At 38.5% G+C, this 22,606-nt stretch overlaps 1 protein-coding gene across 1 annotated transcript; it reads right to left on the bottom strand.

The window, feature by feature from the left end:
* Positions 1–10,526: 10,526 nt before the first annotated feature.
* Positions 10,527–19,293, bottom strand: LOC143635856 (pentatricopeptide repeat-containing protein At4g04790, mitochondrial-like). Its single transcript, XM_077103584.1, has 17 exons — positions 19,038–19,293; positions 18,893–18,937; positions 16,458–17,087; positions 16,199–16,378; positions 16,035–16,109; positions 15,740–15,837; positions 15,489–15,609; positions 15,297–15,388; positions 15,092–15,190; positions 14,131–14,250; positions 13,944–14,048; positions 13,699–13,863; positions 13,108–13,235; positions 12,295–12,373; positions 11,988–12,205; positions 11,638–11,904; positions 10,527–10,939 (listed from the first exon to the last, which is right to left on the bottom strand). Exons 1-16 carry the CDS (start codon positions 19,291–19,293, stop codon positions 11,640–11,642), a joined length of 2,676 nt encoding a protein of 891 aa, XP_076959699.1. The 3' UTR covers positions 10,527–10,939; positions 11,638–11,639.
* Between the last annotated feature and the right edge of the window lie 3,313 nt (positions 19,294–22,606).

The following is a 22,606-nucleotide window of genomic DNA, read 5'->3' as shown; positions in this document are numbered from 1 at the left end:
TGTAGCCTTGCTGTTAGTGCGGGTAGCCTTCCCTGATGGCTTGTATCCGCAACTGCGGAAACAGGCGGGGTACTTCACCATTGGGAGGCTTTCCCTGCGGGTACAGCTGGCGTACTGCGCGTAAGGTTTTCTCTGAGCATGGTGGGTCCTGCGGGAGCAGTTGGTCGTTGCGCAGACGTCCCTGTTCAAGGTGAGTCTTGCGGGTCCAACTGGGCTCTGCTGGGACCTACCTCTTCAAGTCCCCCCAGTCCAATGTTCTTCTCATGAATTATTAATAAGTGAGGTGAACTTTTGGACTAGCAATGGGTTTTGAAAAGGGTTTTTAGTTTTTAGGTTTTCCGTGGGGATTCTTCCCGCGGTTTTCCTGATGTCACGCAGAAATTCCCGACTTTTCTGCTTGATCTTTGGGTATGAAGCGGGTAGGTTTGTAACCTCCTCGCAAGTCAGGAGCGTTGAGTCCCACTTGTGTGGATTCTCCATGGGGTTTTGGTAGTTTTCAACATATTGATCAATTATGCTAAAACCACCAATTCCATCTTGGAGTTTCAAACAATATAGTTCTCGACGTTCCCGTCATGCGGGGATGTTATTCCCGTTTCCGCAAGCATGGCCCAGAAGATCCTTCTTGGTTTAAATTCCCTGCAGAGTGCTAAGTATGTGAAGGGTTTTGCCTTGACACTGTACCCGCACTCGTCTTACGGTTACTTTACTTCCAAGGTACTCCTGGCGTCAATTCCCTGCGGGTGCTAAGTATGTGAAGGGTTTTGCCTTGACACTGTACCCGCACCCGTCTTATGGTTATTTGGTTGCCAAGGTAAGGGGTATTTTCCCGCTTACTTTTGAATCTTTTTGAATTTTTTTTTGAAATTCGAAGAGTTGGTGAAAGGATAAGAACAGTCCAAACCTCTGAAACGTCGTGCGACGGTTTCTTCTGACTGTGTCAGGACGAGCAGGAAGTTATGGTGACGTGGCAGTACCTGGTCATTCCAGACGCTTTTTCAGGCGCGTGGGCGCGATTTTTCGGGCGCGTGACCGCGAAATTAATGGTACGCGTCCTTTCAACAGCTGTTGCCAGCTTGCTTTTTGCCGCGTGTCATAGTTTCATTGCACCTTCGATTTCTCTCTCCTCCGCATTAAATTCATCGCATTAATTGCGATTAGTATATAAAGGGGGAGAGGGTTCTTTGTAATCCACACTTTCACTTTTCTCTTCATCTTCAAAACGATTTCCGGCGAATACTCACCTTTCAGTCGAGCATTCTCTTGAAATCGTTTTCTTCTTTCATCTGCAAGATGTCTTCTCGTGATCTCGAATCTACAGCCCAGGAGTCTGGGGTGTTCGTCGATGACAAGAGTACTGCTGGCGAGTGCCAGTGTGCTCTGCCTGTCGATCTGTATCAGTACATCGTCAGGAAGTTCATGCTCGAGTCTCTCGAGCCTGAGTTTCATGAACCCCATCAGACGGTGTATGATGCCCCCAGAGGCAAGATCGGGGTATATGCTGCATTCTTTGTTTACGGGAATCTTAGGTTCCCGTTGACAAAGTTTGTGTACCGTGTCCTAGAGAGGCACGGTGTGCACCTGACCGAGGTGCACCCGATGGCGATCGCGAAGATTCGTCATTTCGAGTGGGTGTGCCGGATTCTGGGCATCGAGCCCTTTGTCGACCGCCTGATGACCTTCTACTCTTGGAGGTGCATCCATGTAACATCCTAAAATTTATAATGTTGAATAAAGAAAGTTATGTTAGTGATTTCGCGTTTTTAATTATTAATATCGGGTAGGAGCGGGTCATGGACTTGGATTAATTGAGATAGGATAAATGAGAATGGGATTTCAGGGATATAAATACCCCCAAAATCCCAAAATATCTCATTTCTCACCAAACTCCACACACACTCCACACACTCCTCAAAACACCGCATTCTAACCGATCAAGATTCGAAGCCGAGACCCGAGATTTCGTTGATAGATCTGAGTTGGTAAGGTAAGAACAAATCCAACAAAGTTAATATTACTGAAAATGGTTAGGATTGGATGGGTTAACCGGACCCGAAACCCAAACTGCCCAAATCGGACCCCTAAAACGTCAATTTTAGGCCGATTTGATGGTTGGGATTTGTAGGCGCCGATCATACGATTCCGTGGGTACCAAAATCGAGTTATTTGGCTAAGAAACGAAGGATTTATGGGCAAAACAGATCTGCAGCGCGATAACTTCGCCTGCAAGAATAAGTTCGCCTGATGAACTTCGCCTTCAAGCGTAACTTCGCCTTCAAGCGTAACTTCGCCTTCAAGTGTAACTTCGCCTAAGGATAACTTCGCCTACGGCCAAGTTCGCCTAAGGTTTAACTTCGCCTGAAGCCAAGTTCGCCTAAGGTTTAACTTCGCCTGAAGCCAAGTTCGCCTAAGGATAACTTCGCCTGAAGCCAAGTTCGCCTAAGGTTTTACTTCGCCAGAAGCCAAGTTCGCCTAAGGTATAACTTCGCCTGAAGCCAAGTTCGCCTAAGGTTTAACTTCGCCTGAAGCCAAGTTCGCCTAAGGTTTAACTTCGCCTGAAGCCAAGTTCGCCTAAGGATAACTTCGCCTGAAGCCAAGTTCGCCTAAGGTTTTACTTCGCCAGAAGCCAAGTTCGCCTAAGGTATAACTTCGCCTGAAGCCAAGTTCGCCTAAGGTTTAACTTCGCCTGAAGCCAAGTTCGCCTAAGGTATAACTTCGCCTGAAGCCAAGTTCGCCTAAGGTTTAACTTCGCCTGAAGTGAAGTCCGTTTATAAAATAAAGTAAAAACCTAATGGAAAATGTGTTAAGGCAGTTATCGAAAATAAAATTTTTCCAAGCTGACCTGGCAGCTTAACCCCAGCCAGGGGCTCTGCCCCTTGGACCCCGCTAGGGGCTGCCGCCCCTAGAACCCCGCTGCCAGGGGCGCTGCCCCCGGACCCCCGTTCGTTGTGGGTCGTTTATAGATAGAAATACAAAGCGAGTAGTAGTAGTTAATTGATATGTGTAAATATTATACAGTTAGCCGAGCCCAGTTAAAGAAAGGAATTACGATCAACGGCGAGCGTAACAGGATCCAGGTGAGTTTCTAGCCCCATTCCTTGTTATGTTTTCGGGGCTGTGTGCATACTTGATGTGTTGTTAATACATTTATCCTAAGTGATAAGTGTATGCCATATGTGATATATGTGATATGTATGAATGATTGCTTGATGGTACGTGAACGATTTTCGGATATTGCACGTACTGTCAGGTTGTAACGTTATAAATATGGTAAGTATGTTATGTATGAATGATTGCTTGATGGTACGTGAACGATCTTCGGATATTGCACGTACTGTCAGGTTGTAACGTTATAAATATGGTAAGTATGATATGTATGGATGATTGCTTGATGGTACGTGAACGATCTTCGGATATTGCACGTACTGTCAGGTTGTAACGTTATAAATATGGCAAGTATGATATGTATGTTTATGTGTATGAACGTAATAAAGTTAATAAAGGAAGGAAATGACGGTTGTATGGTTGTATGGTTACGAAAAGGGTACCGAGCCCCAATAATACTCGAGGTATGATGTATGGTTGTATGGTAACGAAGAGGGAATCGAACCCTACTAATATTCGAAAACAAGGGACCAGACCCTAATAATATCTGTGATGTTAGGGACCAGACCCTAATAATATCTGTGATGTTAGGGACCAGACCCTAATAATATCTGTGATGTTAGGGACCAGACCCTTATAATATCTGTGATGTTAGGGACCAGACCCTTATAATATCTGTGATGTTAGGGACCAGACCCTTATAATATCTGTGATGTTAGGGACCAGACCCTTATAATATCTGTGAGGTTATAGGGCGAAAGGCTCTTTAAAACGTATGATTATGAATGTAAAGAAAGTATGTAAGTAAGAAAGAAAGTATGTAAGTAAGAATGAAGGCATGAGTACTTATGTGTGTATGAAAGAAAGTTATGAGGTTAAGTACGTATGTATGTAATAAGGTATTGTATGGTATTGTATGATTAACTAGAACTCACTCAGCGTAGCTGACTTTTAGTATGCACGCAGGTGAGTAGGTTGAGACAGCTGGCTTGAGTGGAGGACACATGGCAGAAGACTAAAGCCTGGCATCTGAAGATCTGATATGTTTTATAAGTTATGTTTTGATTTTGAAAGACAAGAGGAATGTTTTAAGACATGATTATGAATCGATATGTAATGTTTTATGAAAGTTTTATATTCCGCGTAAAGTTTTTAATTAACTCTGATATTTAGAACAGTGTTTATGAGTAAATCCAACACGAAAGTAGGGTTACCGGTAACGGGGCCTTACAATCCAGGGGTGGTATACCCTGATAACCCGGATAAAGGGTTTGAAGATTTGCGCAACCGAGCGCAGTCTTCGCTCGTGGAAGCGGGAGTTCTTCTTCATCTCCGCCCGTGCCATCCCCCTTGCCATGAAATTCAAAAATGGGCAAGCACTTCCCAGCCTTTACGCCTCCAACTACCAGGAGGCGGAATGGTTCTCGAGGATATCCCGAGTCCAATCTCCGGTTTACCGGTTTGCGGAGTCCGGGATGGTGATGCTCGGGATGAGCCGGGTGTGGAAGGATGCGGATGCGCGAAAGATCCCGATCATCCTCGAATACGGTTTGAACTCTGTTCCTTATGGTGCTCTGTTTCTTTTTGTTGATTTAGAATCTCTTCTAACTTCTTTCCTGTTTATTTCAGAGGGGAACGACTTGCAGTCGCTCCTGTATCCGCGGGAGGCTGACGGTCCCGCTCGGATGGGTACTCGCGCTCTAGACGAGAACGAGTTGCCCATCCTAGAACAAACGGCGGATCGGTTCGTGGAGGTCTACCCGCTAGGCCACGAGATCCTGAGCGCCAGGCGGCCAGGTAAGGCGCTATTCAACCCTCGACCCCTCAATGTTGAAACCTCTGCTGGAATTCCTCTAATATTATGTTCTGATGAGGAATCCGCAGATGGTCCTCCGTTGGTGAGGAAGAAGAAGGCTGCCGGCGGGAAGGGGAAGGAGAAGGTGGCCTCCACTGCCGATCCGGTGCCTCGGTCTGACTCCGAGGCCGAGAGCGAAGAGGTGGCGGGGAACCCCGGTGGTGAGAAGACCACCGCTCCGGAGGCTGTGACGACTGTCACCTCCGGAGAGCCCCGGATGACGATGGTGAGCGGCGCAAAGAGGCCGGCTCCATCGGGTTCATCCCCACCTGTCCGCACTTTCAGGCTCAAGAAAACCCGTAAGTACAAACTTTATCTTTTAACTTCATAGTTTTCCATCTTTAATACTTTTCTTTGTGCAGGCGTGGATGTTGACGCATTCCAGGGTGGAGCAGGGAAGAGTACTCCCCCGCCCATGACGGTAGGCTTGGTCAGCCTACCTGAGGCGACGACCCAGGCGGCTGCGCCTGCTTCCGCTGGTTCAGTTGCTCAATCCATTGAGCCAACTGTTCCAGCTGTGATGACATCACCGCCGGCTGTCAGTGCCATTTTTACCGCATCTTTCAATGAGCCGGCGGTTACTTTTGCTGCGGATTCCGCAGCGGCGGCCGCGGCGGCCTTCACCATGCCTCCTCCGTCATCGGCAACGACGGCCGATCCTTCAGGTATGCATGGGGCTTCTCGCCAACCTCTGCCTCCTTCCCATCTACCTGACCTCTTGGACGGCTTTCCCTTGGGTTCAGGTGATGGGTTTTGCGGCTATCGGCCTGTTATTGACCCTACAGGTGCGTAGGGTTCTTTTGGCCTATTTATTATTATTATTTTTTTTTATATCATCTTTTCCTAACTGCTTTTTGTTTTTTGCAGTGTCGGATTCCAATGAAGTGTATGTTCCTCGATGGAACATCCGCCGAGGAACAACCCTTCGCACACCTGTGGAGTGGGCTCGTCACGCAGCTCCCAGTGGTGCGTTGGGGGAAGCCATGGCTAGCTACCAGGAGGGTAGGCTAACCAATGAGCTTCGGGTTCTCCTGGCCCGGATGCAGCCGCTCGTCGAGCTGCTTTGTCGTGAAAACGACAAGTTAAAAGCAGCTCGCATACAGGAAGTAGCTCAGGCGCGGGCTGTCCGGGAGGAGAATAGGAGGCTCTCTGCCGCGGCCGCAGAGAAGGAGAAGGCGTTCAAGGCCCTTGAAGTTGAGGTTCAGGCCCGTCTCGAGGCCCGTTCCAAGGCTGCCCAAGCTGTTAACGAACAGCTTCGGCTAGCTAAGGAAACTGCTAGGAACGCGACTGAAAGGGCCACCAAGGCTGAAGCTGTTGCTGAGCCTCTACGCCTCGAGAATGAGGAACTTAAAGCTAAATTAGAGGCGCTCCAACAGGCTCATGATGCCTTGGCGATGGAGGACGCGAAGAAGCTCCAAGAGATCCTGGACCAGAGGGGCGTGCTTGACCACACTGAGCGGAAGTTAAAGGGCGTCGAAGAGGCTGCTGCAAAGGAACTGTTGCTTGCCAACCTAAATAAAAGTGAAGCCGAACGCGCCTGTAATCAAGCTCAAGCCGCCCTTCAAGAAGCTCTGGTTGCCAAGGAATGGCTTCTTCGAGAAGCGTTGTCTCAGGTAAGCTTTTCATGTCTTTACGCTTTTCTTTGTAAATAGAAAAGGGTTTGATACTTGTATATTTTTTTTTGTAGGTTGTGCATCGGGTCTTCACGGAGACGTCTTATGACGATGCCATGAGCATAGCCCTCAACACTTCTCATGAGGATGGGGAAAAGGCCGGCTTCCTGCTTGGTCTAGGGTTTGTTGAGAAAGGCATCCCGCCTTCCAACTTCCCTTTGTATAATGTGGATACTGAAGCTGTTTATGACCAAGCAGTGAATCAGTATGCCGCCTTCCCGCATCCGGTGGTGGAGAAGGTAAACGAAGTCGCTGCTGCTGATGATGGGCTAGCTATCCTTAAAGCTTTCCTTGAACCGCCACGCTCGACTGATGGTGCGGGTCCAAGTGGAAGTGGTCCTGAAGCATGATCCTGAAGATCCCTTTCCACCATTAGCGTAGATTTTTGCTTTTGTATAGCTTCTTTTGTATGCGGGTATGCACCCAGCAATCTTTGTAATATTTGAATTTGATGGAATAAAGATTGTGTTAGTTCTTTGCCTTGTTTATTCTACGCATGTTTTGATATAACTTAGCAATTTCTTTAGTACTTAGATAAGTTAACTTTTTAACGTGGCAAATTATAAGTTTGTTTCGCTTCCTCTTTCATGATTGTGCGGGTATGACCGTCACTTACACTTAGTAGGATGGCTTTACTTATATCTGGCCTGCGTGGAAGTTTTCCTCATCTTTTCCTTTGAAATTTTCTAAGTGTTCAGAATAAGTTAACCTTTGGACGTGGTAGATAATAGGTTGAAGTTTTGCCTCCTTGTTCGTGATTGTGCGGGTAAGACCGTCACTTGCACTTACAAGGATGGCTAAACTTTACCTACATCTGACCTGCGTGGAGGTTTTCCTTAAAACTTGAAATTTTTACCGTTGTGTTTATGCGGGTTTTGCCGCCTTCCACACGTAACGACTTACTTCTTCCCCTATTTATGCGGTGAATACCGGCACATCAGTGTGGGAAGTTCATAAGTATAAAGGTAAGGCTATCAACACATTGTGAAAGGAGAATCATTTCCATTAGAAGTGGCTCTCGGCCTTTACAAGTTTGGAATTGATCTACATATAACATTTGCGTAATTGAGCTCCATTCCATGTTCTTGGGATGGGAGTGCCATCGAGCCTTTCGAGCTGGTATGCGCCCTTTCCCAGAACTTCTTTGATAATGTATGGCCCTTCCCAGACCGGGGCCAGCTTTCCTGGGCGTTCTTGGTTCGAAGCCTCGTTGTTACGCTGTATGTAGTCTCCTACATTGAAGTTGCAGAGTTTTACCCGCGTGTTGTAGTACTTTTGCATTTGTCGCTTGTAGTTCTCTTCACGCACTGCGGCTAAGTCTCTGCGTTCCTCGGTTAGCATAAGGTCTAACCGTCTTTCCGCATCATTGTCTTCTGGCTGAATCAAGACCCTTGGTGAGGGTAAACCAATTTCGACCGGGACCATGGCTTCAGTGCCATAAGTGAGACTGAACGGGGTTTCTCCCGTACTGGCCTTCTTCAGCGTTCTGTTTGCCGAAAGGACGTGCGGAAGCTCGTCCACCCAGCCGGATCTGTGTTCCAAGAGTCTTTTCTTTATGCCTTCGACGATGCTCTTATTTGCTCTTTCCACCTCACCATTACCTTGCGGGTGTGCAACTGAGGTAAAGGTGTGGGTGATTTGAAGTTCCTTCAGCCACTGTTGTAGCTTCTTGTCAGCAAAGTTGGTGCCGTTATCGCTCACCAAATTCTGTGGAAGTCCAAAACGACAAATAATAAATTCCCAAATAAATTTTTTGATATGTTTCGCGGTTGTTTAGGCTAAGGGTTTTGCTTCTATCCATTTGGTGAAGTAGTCGATGGCTACCACTAGGAACTGAACATTTCCTGCTGCTGTAGGAAATGGGCCTGTCACATCGATTGCCCACTTCTGAAATGGCCATGAAGAGGTGACTGGAACAAGTTCATTCTTCGGGCGGTGCGTGTTGGGTGCGTAGAGCTGGCAAGACCTGCATTTTCTGATGTATGCCAGCGCATCCGTATGCATCCCCGGCCAAAAGTATCCCGCGTTGTTTAGCTTAGCTACAACAGCGCGTGGACCTGCGTGTACTCCACAGATGCCTTCGTGTACTTCCCTTAGGAGGTAGTCAGCATCTTGGTTGTCCACGCATCTTAAGAGTGGGCCAAGAAAGTTACGTCTGTAAAGGATGTTATCGACGAGTTGATAATTCAATGCTTTACAGCGTAGTTTTCTTGCCTGTGTTTTTGACTCTGATAGTGTACCTGCCGCGAGGTATTTTATTATTGGTGTCATCCACGTTTCTGTATTTATAAAATAAGAAAATACAACGAACCAAACGTTGAGTGTAAAAGTGCACAAGAAGCCTGAACCAAAAAAGAAAACTGAAATGGTTTATACCCGGGTTTTTCAGATGCCTGAAGTTATTTAAAAAATATCTCAAAACAGCGCATCCCCTTAAAAAACTTAATCTACCCGAAAAATACTTTAAGAAAAACCAGAAAATAAGGTTTTTTCAATACTCAGAAATATAGTATTTTGAATACTCGGTTCTATATCCATTATTCAACTCGAACCCGATGCATAGGGTATAGTTTTTTTGAGAAAATACACGGACCCGAACCCAACCTGAAATGACCAATACTTGATTTTCCAATACCCGGTCATACATGAACCAGTTCCGTACCCGAAATTGGGTATTAGAAAAACCCAATTTGTGCACCTTTAGTTCAGTGAACCGTTCAACGGGAAGTTTGTTTATTTAATAAACGAATGAACAAAACACATGTGTTGGTCATTTCAGACTCCTAATCACAAGTCGATGAACTTGAGGTACATACATAGTTGGTTAAGTTTTCTAGTTACATACAATATGGTTCCTAATTGTTGTGTAACTAAAATTTGTAAAGTTTTGGTTAGCAAGTAGGGTTAGTCTTTATAAAGCGAGGTATGACTAGACATTACAGAACACATAAGATGCAACCGAGTCATGGTTCATCAAGAGTCAAACCAACTAAAGATATCAAAGATTGTAATCAGTTTTTTGAGTTACATTTTATGATTAATAAACAAGAGTTATTAGTTTCATGTTCTTTTATGAATTGTGAATTATATCAATTCGTCCTTGAGCATGTTCCATTCGTTCATTTATGTTTGTGATCGTTTGTTTATATTCGTGAATCATGTATTCAGGCACTTTTAAACAACTTATTTCATGTACTTAATGTTTTGTATTTGTTCATTTGCGTTCATTTAAATGTATTCATTGATGTTCGCTTATCTTTGTTAAGTTACTTACGTGAATGCATAGAGATACCATCTAACATACAATTTTCCATACATGTATACATTACTATAAGGCTATGTGTACTAATTTTAATTGCACATCATTGTTAAAGTATCACATTATTACTACGTAGGCAGTGAAACTTTAAATAAATCACTCAAGTAACTCATAAGGGTATACTGATTTTAACTAAAAATCAATAAAAAGATAAAAATAAAAATATGTGATTGGTTGAGGATGGACCCCATCTCTCACACTCCTCACATACTTAAAGCTTTGGAAAATGAGTTTTCACGCCTGTGTAATTATGTTGCTCATGTTAAAGGGTAACGTGGCATGAGGCTCGACTGCACATAATCTAATACACCATACCTACATAAAACTTAAATTTCCAAATATATTATTTATTTTATTATTAAAAAATGATTCACCCTTAATTACTAGTGATCAAATATTTTTAATTAGTAACATTACAGAAATAATTTAGTTATCTTTAAATTTGATTTAACTTGTATGTGGCAATATGCTTACAAAATCAATTTTACCAAAAGAACTGTAAGCACTTATACATTATCGTTTTATAACTGTGATACATAAAACAGTTTTTTAACGGCCTCTCAATCCATTTCACTACATTTGATTATTTTTTACGCAATGCGTACAATGATACAAATACTTGTGATTCTCGTACTTCTCAAATTAAAATGGTTATACATAAGTAACATAACGCGCCTGTAACATTCCATGACAAAAGGCTAGATCAACGGGTTTTTAAAGCGTTACAATTACAATAACTAAGCTAGGTCGTTACAACTTTAATATGATCAATCACTTGCTCATCAATGACCACTTGAAGAATTAAGATGTCACCTCACAATCCCATAAATATCCCGAGAGATTGACCGACAAAGAACCAAACCAACCACGCAATCCTAAAATGAACCTCTACTAATCAAAACTCAGCTATCCGCTGGCATAACCTTGTATTGTATCCTAAATTTACTGTCTACTCATGTTAAGTATCCCCGCCATTGGTTCGTGCAGCTGTCATAATTCATAAAAAATATCAAGAGTGACCGATATGGGACACACAATATTGGAAAATGAAATAAATAAAGATTTTGGGGCTGTCACTTTCACCCGAATCCCGACCCAAGACCGAAGTTATTCGGGTAGGTTCTTGGGTCTGATTTATGAATTTCGGGTCAACCTGAATACCCGACTAAAGTTTTAGTTTTAAAACCAAATATATTTAAGTATTATAGACTAAGTCTTAACCATTAAAGTTATTAGAATCTGGCCATAATCGCGTTATTCCACCTATTATGGGTCGACTGTTTATTGTTAATTTATGTTTTCCGTTTATGACAAATAGCAACCGTAATCGAACAAACAAATTGTGCTTGATTGAAAATAATTATGGTGGGAGTTTGTTTTACTCTTCTTTTGAATTGTTTATTAGGTTATATTGGTTTAGTATTTGATTATTTACGTTACGATCAAAGAAGCATACGTTGTTTTAATTTTAGCATTGTAGTTTTTTAAATTAATTGTCTTTGTTTTCTTAGATATTCGAAACCGATTAACCCAACCTGAAAAACATCCGAATTACCCGAACCCGAAAAACCCGTGAGAGATTTGGTTTGGGTTTCGGGCCAAGATTTAAAACTTTGAAACCCGAAGAACCCGACCCCCGAAACCCGAAAAACAAACACGAGGAACACCCCTAAAAGATTTCATACCTCTATTTTGGCTTCTTTTTTTTCTTCTGGTTCTTTCCCTCGCTCTTCACAGTGGCGGGTTTGTCTGAAAAATCTAGAATTGCTTCAAGGACACGACTCGTTTTCTTTTTCTTCTTTTTTCCCTCGCTTTTTACAGATGCGGTTTTACCAAAAGTTTCAAGACTTGCTTTCAAGACACCACACACATGCGGGTCATCGTCGGGTATTTTTTCTAGTATAACCTTCGCTGCTTTATGAGCCCCCGAAGCTAAAAGTGCTTGATACATCCTACAAATCAAATTCATAAGTTAAACAAACTGAAGATAAAATTGATAAATGTAAGGTAGGCTAATGCCTAGTGCACAACTAACCTTACATAACTTAAGACATTATAAGGAAGGCCAGCTGTTTGATACTCGTTCCAAACTATAAAAGAACGTTCTGGATCTTTAGCATTAACGCAAGCACTAAGGAGAAAATCAAGACTTTTTCTTGATGGTCGAATCCCGATATCGTTTTTAAGGGCTTGAAGTAGATCCAACCCGAATTGCACATCGGGTGGCTCTGCCTCCGCGATTTGGCAAAATACCTGAATTAAAATCACCATGGTATAGAATAACATAAAAAATAAATAAATAAAAAATTGTAGTAATAAAAGAAAGAGAGCAAGCAAAAAACCTCATCAAAAAGAACATCGATAACCATCTCATTGGCGCTTGACTTCTCCATACGTTGCTTGAGTAAATCAACGGCCGAGCTATTACATGTTAAAACAAGAAATTAATGCATTAAAATAATACAACAAAAACTAGGGGAAGGTTCATGTACATTTTAATCTTAACATGAGAACGTAGGAAATAATACCGATTTATAAAAAAATGAGAGCGTAAGAAACAATACCAACTACAATACCAATATACATAAACAATGATTTGTAATAACAAAGAAAAAAACCTAAAAATTACAACAAAAGAATCAAAATCAAGAACATAATAATAACAGCAAATACCAACAAATACTTATAACAACAAAAGAAAAAATCTAATAATAACAGCAAAATATAAATCAGCAAATACTTATAACGTCTCATAATCGAAAATTAGCAAGTACAGATGAAAACCAACAGCAAACACCTATAAAAATAAACCTAATATTAACAACAAATTGGTTCTCACTGTTTTCATGTTAAGAATAAAATGTATTTGATCATGTTTCACAAAAACAATATCATTACAAAACAACATACTTTTTTAAACATGATTTAGGAGGTTGTACGCATTAAAATAAACACTTGGGGCAACATTCAACATGTTCAACACTTCAGCCTATTTGATCCGTTTCCATTTTAGTTTTTCTTTTTCTCGACTAATTTCATACATAAGTTTCATAATTACCCTTTTAACACTAAAATTACTATGTTGCCCCTTACCTTAAATTTTTTTTAAACATGTTGCAATAGACAAAGCATGATTTAGGATAAACAAAGCATACTCTGAAAGCTTGTGGCGAACACAATACAAAATTATCCTTGCACATCCATCATCCCAGAGTTCTGAATTCTGTAATTGGTTCAGTAACTGAAGTAACCGACTTAGCTCACCTTCAGATTGAAGATGTTCCTGAAAAATGTTATATGTTACATTTTATTATTATCAGTATTGGTTTAATAAATTAATTTAATTGTCAAAATATATAAATATATAGAGTTGACTCAAAAGGAGGGTTCCAACAATAACCACATTTAACTTATAAACTCGTAGAAACCACTTCTAAACACTAACTTTTTAAATTTATATTTTTTTCGTTCTTTTTATATATTATTAATCATTTCCAAAATAAAAAATAAATTTGTGAAAGTACATGTATGTATCTTTTGAAGTTCCATATATGTATCTTATACGAGGTAAATATATGTATGCATATATTTATTTATTTCTTTTATTTTTGGTAATGATTATTTAACATATAAAAAGAATGAAAAAATAAAAATTTAAATGTTAAAAGTGGTTTTCATGAGTTTTCAAGTATATTAGTGGTTTTCATTTTGAACCCTCCCCATAGACTCGAAACATGAACTCTTACAATAAGACTTATGATGGCTTTTGGCTCCAATTTTGCATCAAGTTGTTTGATTTCTTCATAAACTTCAAGGGCATCGGCTAACTGGCCATTCGTAGCAAGAGCAGAAACAAGCACACTTTTGAGTTCGTTCAAATTAATGGCAGGAATACCTTTGTCTGAAAGAACCTACAACGGGTTTCAAATCTCAAATCAGTAAACTTTTAACTTCATAAGATTAAAAATTAGAATTTTAAGAGCAAGTATACCTCTTTAGCCTTCTCAGACAATCCACAAGCTGTATATGCATTAATAAGTGCCATGTAAATGTGTTTTGTAGGTTGAACTCCTGAATCACGCAATTCTCGTCGGTACTACATAACACATCACCAAATAATTTGAATTAGTATTTTAAATTTATTATTTGAGAACTGCAATTTCATATACTTTGCTTACCTTGTTAATATCGTATTCACTATTGCAATTGCCTATAATATAACTGAAAGTTTGAGAATCTGGTTTGATATTTGAAGCATCCATTTGTTTAAGAACCATCAGCCCTTTACTGAAGTTTTTCTGAATATATAAAATAATAATAAAATTAAGAAAAAGCAAATTAATCATCCAATCAAGTGAAGAATAACAGCATGGATGTTATTGTGCTGTCACACATTCTACAATAAAAAACAGGATTCACATGCAGACATGTTGTATAATACAATTATGCCTGAATTAATGGAGTTCAGTGAACTATATAACGTATATACAAGTAAAAATGCGTCTTATCTTGAATTTTGATACTTTGTTTGTGTCAACTCATTTCATTACACATATTTGTGGCAGTTTTAGCCTATTTAAATTAAAATGTGTCAGTTTAGCTTTGTATTTGTTTGATGATGGGTCGAATAATGTTAAAAAGTAGTTATAGCAAAACGGGTCAAATGGGTCGAGAGGTTTACACGGTTAAAAAGGCGTCTAACATGTATTCAATAGTGCTTACAAGTTATATCGTCCCAAATCATTTTATTTATAGAAAAAAAAAGCTGTATTATTTTGCAAATTTAATTTGCTAGTCATACTTAATGCATCAATTATTCAAAAAAAAAACAGACAAAGGATGTGGTGGAATAATCCAACCAGGCCCCTATTTTGACATGTTAACCTGACCATCTTAAATCGTTATAATATAGTTATTTAGAACATAGTTAATACTCCATACTTAATACAACAATTAATTTGCAAAATTCAAAAAGTAAAAAAAGTTTCAGAGAAAGTGATGCCGGGTTGGTCAACCGACCTGACACGTGTTGACCTACACATAAAAATTACTCATTTTGGCTCGAACCGTTTCGACCGGCTACTGAACCGTCCGCTTTCCCCGCCTCTAATAAGTATAATATGAATGGAATATAAATACCTGTCGAAAGTAACCACCCATTATAGCGTTGTACATGTTAGCAGTAGGAAGTAAATCCAGTTTCACTAATTCTTCAATCATGTCATATGCTCGATCAAACTGCAAATAAAAATCAAAGATAACAAAGCCAACTTGTATCAAAATGTTTAGATTTCAATATGAGGAATAAAAATAAATCAAGTGCAAGAAGCATCGCATCGCTTACATCCTTCATTTTCACACACATGCCTATCATAATTCTGAAGGTCTCAGCATTCGGTGTAATACTTTCATGATCAAAGAATGAATGCGATGGACCTGCCATCAAAGAGCTTAATTTAAGAAATACAAAATTTGCAACTTTAGTAAACTTAAATAACGGCCATAACGCCAAATCACCAACAGAAAAGAGCCTGACAGTGTACCAGTGTATATTCACAGCTTGCATAACATGCTGCTAGTATGGAATTGACCGTATTTATCTTCACTTTTAAACCATCTTCAAGCATAGAATCAAGTAAATCAATTGCCAAATGTACCTATCTCGATCAAGAAGATTATAAATGAACAATCAGAATATAGTAAAAACAGAAACTACATAGGTTTTATCGAAACACAACCTAAAGTTTTATAATATGATATTTCTTTAGAGATTCAGATTTATCCAACCTCGAGTGAATTACAACAGGCTTTAATAAGCTTCTCATGAGATCCAGATGACGTGGGAACCTCCAATTCAGCATGCAAATTTTTAAAGTTTTCAACGTCTTCAGCCTTCAAACCAAATCAAGATCAGCATATGCAAGTTAGTTACAATAAAACAGTATCATTAACAACTTTTCTGGATCATTTATCAGCGATTCAAATTATCATGATTTGAAGCATTTGCCATTTAGCATAGCAAAGACATAAAGATCCCATAAAGGCCTATCAATGTGTGCGATGAATGCAAATTAAGATAAACAACTACTCACATGTATCTTTGGCATGCTAATTGTATAACTGAAAATCAAGTTTGACAGATCGTGCTCTCCTTTATCTGTATAATACCAAATTAATAGGTAGACGATCGTTCATCACAATGATTTTAGTGCAGAATTCAACTTTTATAAAATAAGAGTACCGTACCTTCTGTTTTGAGTTCGAGTATAAATTTCTTTGCATGGGACTCCAATAAAAGCATTCCCAGAGATTTAAAAAGCAATTCCATATTCTCCTTTGAAGAAACTTTCTTTATATTTATTGTTTCTAAAAGTATTGAAACCTCCTCTTGTCGATCCGCTTCACACAGAGCTATCAAATAGCTTTCTGCAACATCAACGATGACGTTAACAATACTTCAGATAAACAACTTTGAAAAACCTATTCATGTATATTAATTACATACCATTGAAGTTGGAATTGTCATTATCATGTGCATTTTCAATTAGCTTTTGTATTTTCTCTTCATCACCTACTGTTATCCATAGAAGCATCTCATAATAAGCTAGTCTTGGAAGACACTTTGGATTCTCCTTCTTAATGGTATCACAAAAAAAGTGAAATTCTTCAACAAAGCCCATATCAATAATAAACATCAGAAACGGGCCATAAGTTACTTCCCCAATTTCAAAACCGCGTGTCCTCATAGTTTCAAAAACCATATACGCCCTATGAAACTCTTCTAAAGCAGCATCCTCATCAACTGCATTCCTAGCCTTCTCTATGCAAACTTCTATCATGCAATTAAACTCTTTAACACCCGTTTGACGGTCCAATCTATTAAAAACTTCTATAGTAGCAACCGACCCTAATTTTTGCGCGCACAATTTCATCAATTTCTCAAAACGATTGCTTTGTGAACTCTTGAAAAACCATCCTTGCTTCCTGTCTCGTGATACTTCTCTTCGCTGCAGTTGCGCAGCAGTGTTGGATATAAGACAAGGCCATGATGAATCCAAAAGATGTGCCAAAGGTTGATCATAATTATCCTCTTCTGGTTCCGATTCGGGTTCTGGTTCTGGTAAAACAACCACATCTGCAGCAGTTCTACTATAATAAGTATAAAACTATACAAAGATATTTGAAGAGCAACAGTCAACTTTTACTGACTCGCCATTAAAACTTAACCTACCTGATTATCACATATCACATATACATACACATCAAACATATATATACATACATATCGCACATATCACATATGCGCATACCATACATGATTACAATATTTCATATACATATACACGGTGTTGAAAATATCGGGACTAGTCAGCGATAAATTACTAGTTGGCCATTGAATAACTAATTTTTAGCTAATCGGTCAAATCGTTCCTAGCCAGGTCTATTCAAACCAAATCAATCCTATTCGGACCAAATCACCAGCCAACCTTTTTAAACTACATATAAAAATGTGTGTGTGTGTGCATATATAACTGACAATTACATATATAATTCCAACTTCCAAACCGATTAATCGCTACTCCCCACCCTAGCATGCTACTAGCGCCTATCGAGTTCTACAACACTGCATATACACATACATATCACATATACACATATCATATCACACACATATCACATTTTCACTAAACTATTGACCTTCAATACACAGAATAATCATCCAAAAACACATTCAGCTCAATTTCACACAACAAGCATCACACAGGAACCAACACACTCACCGTTAACAATACTCTTCAGTCGCCTCAACAGATCTCTCTTCGTATATACACATACACATACACATTCATATCTCATACGCATACACATACATATCACATATACATATATACATGTCACTAAACTATTGACATTCAATACAACAGATTACAAAACAATAATAACTAATAACACACAGAATAATCATCCAAAAACACATTCAGCTCAATTTCACACGACAAGCATCACACAGGAACCAGCACACTCACCACTAACAATACTATTGAGTCGCCTAAACAGATCTCTCTTCGTATATACACATACACATTCATATCTCATACGCATACACATACACACATACATATCACTAAACTATTGACTTTCAATAAAACAGATTACAAAACAATAATAACTAATAACACACAGAATAATCATCCAAAAACACATTCAGCTCAATTTCACACGACAAGCATCACACAGGAACCAGCACACTCACCACTAACAATACTATTGAGTCGCCTAAACAGATCTCTCTTCGTATATACACATACACATTCATATCTCATACGCATACACATACACACATACACATACATATCACTAAACTATTGACATTCAATAAAACAGATTACAAAACAATAATAACTAATAACACACAGAATAATCATCCAAAAACACATTCAGCTCAATTTCACACAACAAGCATCACACAGGTACCGAAACACTCACCACTAACAATACTATTGAGTCGCCTAAACAGATCTCTCTTCGTATATACACATACACATTCATATCTCATATGCATACACATACACACATACACATACATATCACTAAACTATTGACATTCAAACAATACTCTTCAGTCGCCTCAACAGATATCTCTTTGTATATACGCATATACATTCATATCTCATACACATACATATCACTAAACTATTGGCATCCAATACAGCAGATTACAAAACAGCAATAACTAATAACACACCCATTCAGCTCAATTTCACACAGGAACCAAACACTCACCACTAACAACACTCTTCAGTCGCCTCAACAAATATCTCTTCGTATATACACATACATATCACATATACACATATACATATCACTAAACTATTGACATTCAATACAGCAAATTACCAAACAATAACCAAATTTAGCTCAATTTCACACAACACTCACCGCTAACAATACTCTTCAACCGCCTCAACAGATCTCTCTTCGAATCTGCAACACATTTCACAAACACACAAATTACTTAAAAATTAGGTCACAAATCAATACAACATAACGTATATATAAACAACAACAATAACAACAACCGTACCGCTAACTGTAGCAGTTCGAGCCTTAAGGCTCTCAACTGCCAGCTCACTTAACGGTTTAGAATTAGAACCACCACCACCGGAATTATTATTATTATTATTATTATTATTATTATTATCAGAGTTTGTGGTAGTTAGTTTGATGTAGTTCTTCAGCGTTACGTCGGATGACGTGGCGGTGGTGGTGGTTACGGCGGTACGCGTGAGGCGTTTGGGCGTCAGGAGGAGTTTGGTTAGGTTTCTGGCCCTGGCGGACATTTGGCCATCGTCTGGTTTAGTGGGGACTGTTAGTTCTCGATTTGTGCATGAGATGGGTATTGGGTGTGTTTGGATGGGTTAAACTTGCCAAAATTAGTTAGTAAATAGTACCTACATTTTTTCTTTTTTTTAGAACAAACACAACTACCCCGAGGTTTTATCTAGGGGTGTAAGTGAGTCAAGTCGAGCGGTGTTTAAACTTGACTTGACTTGGCTTGAGCTCGACTTGTTTAACTTGCGCAGAACTGGAGCTCGACGTGTTTTAAATTATCTATTTCTAAAGCCCAGGTTTAGTTCGTGGGTAGTTTTTCAATCTCAAGTTTGGCTCAGCCCGGCTCATTTACTATTTGTTAATTAATTTTTATATATTTATAATCAATTTTATTTTTTTTTTAATTATAATTTTATAGATAACATAATATATATATTTTAGTTCTTTTTTTCGTAATTGTATTAGTTAATAATAATAATACTGTTATAAAATTTATGAAATGACAGGTTCGTGAGCTAGTTCGAGCTTGACAAGTGAAACTCAGGTTTAGGATCGTTTATTAAACAAGCTTACTTTTATGTTTGAGCTCGGGCTCGATTGAGTTTTATCGTGCGAGTTGAGCCCAAGCTTAAGATGGATGTACAACGAGTCGGGTGTGTGCTTACGATGGCTGAAAACGAGCTCCTATCGTGTTTTTGAAAGATTGTGTGATGTGTAACTCAAATTTGTTCAGGTTCATGCTTGATTTGGATCGTTTATAGTGTAATTTAACTATATCTATACTTGGATGTTGCTAAGTGTACGAAGGTGTAGAAAAAAAATCGAATAACCAAACTAACCAAGTAAAAGTAATTAAACAACGAATGTTTTATGACTAGATTATGATTATATGTATTTGTCTTCTTTCATATAACCATATTCCTTAATATTAATAAAACGTTATATGACCTTATAATTGTATGCATTCGTATGTCATCCCTATGGAGTCTTATTAAACTTACATAATATCATAGCCTAACACACACATTAACCTTTCGCATAATCAAGTTCTTATTCATTCCAGACTTTACCTAATCATATACATAAGCATCACTAGTTCACTACATCATCAATAGATCATGATATGTGGTAACATCTTCATAAGAATATCATGGTCAAATATACATACAAGGAGGTTACATATTCACCATCACATCAATGCATCATAACACATATATCATGATCAACTATATCATATCTCATCTTATTATTCTTATACTCACAACAATATCACGACCTTATGAATATGGAAGACTTGGTCACCTAATCGTATGGGCGAAACATGTATTGTGGCTCGGGGGCCAGCCACGTTTTCGTCCACAAATTCGAGCCCATTCACCTTAAGTTTTCGTTCAAGCTTCGTCACTATGGCCATTCGTCGTAACATCATCATCAAAATCCCTTGAACTTATATTATTCATTTCATACTACTATTCATCATAGCATCATAATAGCATCTTCATAATCATCCTAAGAATCCACATAACAAATTCCATGATCTTTACCAATTTCATATTACTTTATAAACATCCTAACAATCAATACATCCTTATAATAGGACAATAAGTTGATCAGCATCTTACACATTAACATAACCATTTCATAAATTTACATATTTCATATTCTTTACAATATACTTTCAAGTTTTGCCACAAAACATTTAGCTTTTAAACATTAAGTACAAAACTTTTACACTTTATTTTTGCTTTTTTGCTCTTTTAATTTAACTGTTACCACAAGACTTTTAGTCTTTTAACTTTTTTTAACTTTGACACAATACTTTTTTACACTTTTATAATTTGCAAAACACTTTTATAATTTGCAAAAAACTTTTAGATTTTCATTTTTGACCACAAACTTTTTAGACTTACATATTGTTCACAATTTCCTTTTTCACTTTTAACCCAACACTTTTTCACTTTTAACTTTGGTTACAAAATGCATTTTTTAACAATATACTAATAAATCAGATCGATATCAACTAAGTTTCTGTCACGTCCTTGCTGCAACACGATATAAAGAAACTTGTTACTTTTCAATTTCAAACACACACAAGTTAGAACATTATATCTAATTCATCTTATCTCCATTTCGAACACAGTTTAATTCATTGCGAATCCTTCGTCAAGGAGAACACAAACCAAATTAACAATCATAAAACATAATTATCTATGCCCAAATTTCCTAAAACCTAATTGTCCCAATTTTAACCAATTTCACTAAATGTTTGCTTTCTGTCGCGTCAGGATAGTTCTCTTCGTTGCAATTGTGCATAATCGTGAGATGTGATACGAGGCCATGGGATTGAACCCACAAATTTTGCCGAAGGCACCTTATAAAATATTTCCTCCGATTTTGGTTATGGTTTTGGTTCTAGTAAAACAACATCATCTGCTTCAGTGCTACTATATTAAGTACAAAACTATACAATGATATTTGAAGAGCAACAATCAATAGTTACCAACTTACCATAAGATTTAGCCTACTTGGATTAAATTGGCATTACACATTTGGAATCAAGTAGAATATGAAAAAAGTATAATCATTTAAAAACCCATAAGTGTCGGTACTAAATTTAATGTTAAAATTATTACAGCGAGCCAACGAGTGAGATCAACTCAACTCATGCTCGACGTAAAATATATATTTGTTGAAGGACAAGATATCCGCGAATGAATAGCTAGGAACTCTCCCTAACTCCAATAGCTTACATGAACACCCATCGTACTCTCCACATAAAGAGAGCCAAGTCTCTATGTGATCAAGCTCAGGCATGAAAATAAGTATTCAGACATTAAGAGTAAGATGATAATGAAGTGAATACCGCTAGCAATGGTATATCACACACATATATATTTGACCGCATGAAAGATAGTGAGTTATAGTTATAAGGATGTCCGACTTTAAATGTTATTAACAAGCTTTGGACGCGCTGATTCTGTAGATAAAACGAATAATATTGATTGGTATAAAAACAAATGTTATGAAACTTTAGACGTGTATTAGCTAGGTTTGAACACATTGATTATGTGGATAAAACAGATAATATAATTGGTATAAAAACAAATGTTTTTTTTAATAATTTAACTAGGTTTCTTTTTCCATTAACTAATTATCAATAAATACATGAATATGATCCTTTATATATAAAAATATTGAGAAATAAAGTTTATTTGAGGCATTTAAATTTACATATCCTAAAGTGGCTCTACAGGAATCATTTAACCAATCATGGCCTTCTGTATAAAGAATGTTCTTTGTAAAATTGCAAAGCAAAGTGTG

Source organism: Bidens hawaiensis, unplaced genomic scaffold, assembly GCF_021521415.1.
Source record: "Bidens hawaiensis isolate Kalapana, Puna unplaced genomic scaffold, B.hawaiensis_p1.1 tig00007737_1, whole genome shotgun sequence".
Classification (NCBI taxonomy): domain Eukaryota; kingdom Viridiplantae; phylum Streptophyta; class Magnoliopsida; order Asterales; family Asteraceae; genus Bidens; species Bidens hawaiensis.
Note: the sequence above shows the minus strand (reverse complement) of the source record. Positions and strands in the feature narration are given on the sequence as shown.

Bases quoted from the DNA above. Each gene is read 5' to 3' on its own strand.
- LOC143635856 (XM_077103584.1), bottom strand. From the start codon at position 19,293: ATGTCCGCCAGGGCCAGAAACCTAACCAAACTCCTCCTGACGCCCAAA. The intron at 13,864-13,943 runs GTATACTTGCTC...AACCCGTTGTAG, and splicing joins TGTCTGAGAAGGCTAAAGAG to GTTCTTTCAGACAAAGGTAT. The intron at 13,236-13,698 runs GTAAGAGTTCAT...AACATTTTTCAG, and splicing joins AAGCCATCATAAGTCTTATT to GAACATCTTCAATCTGAAGG.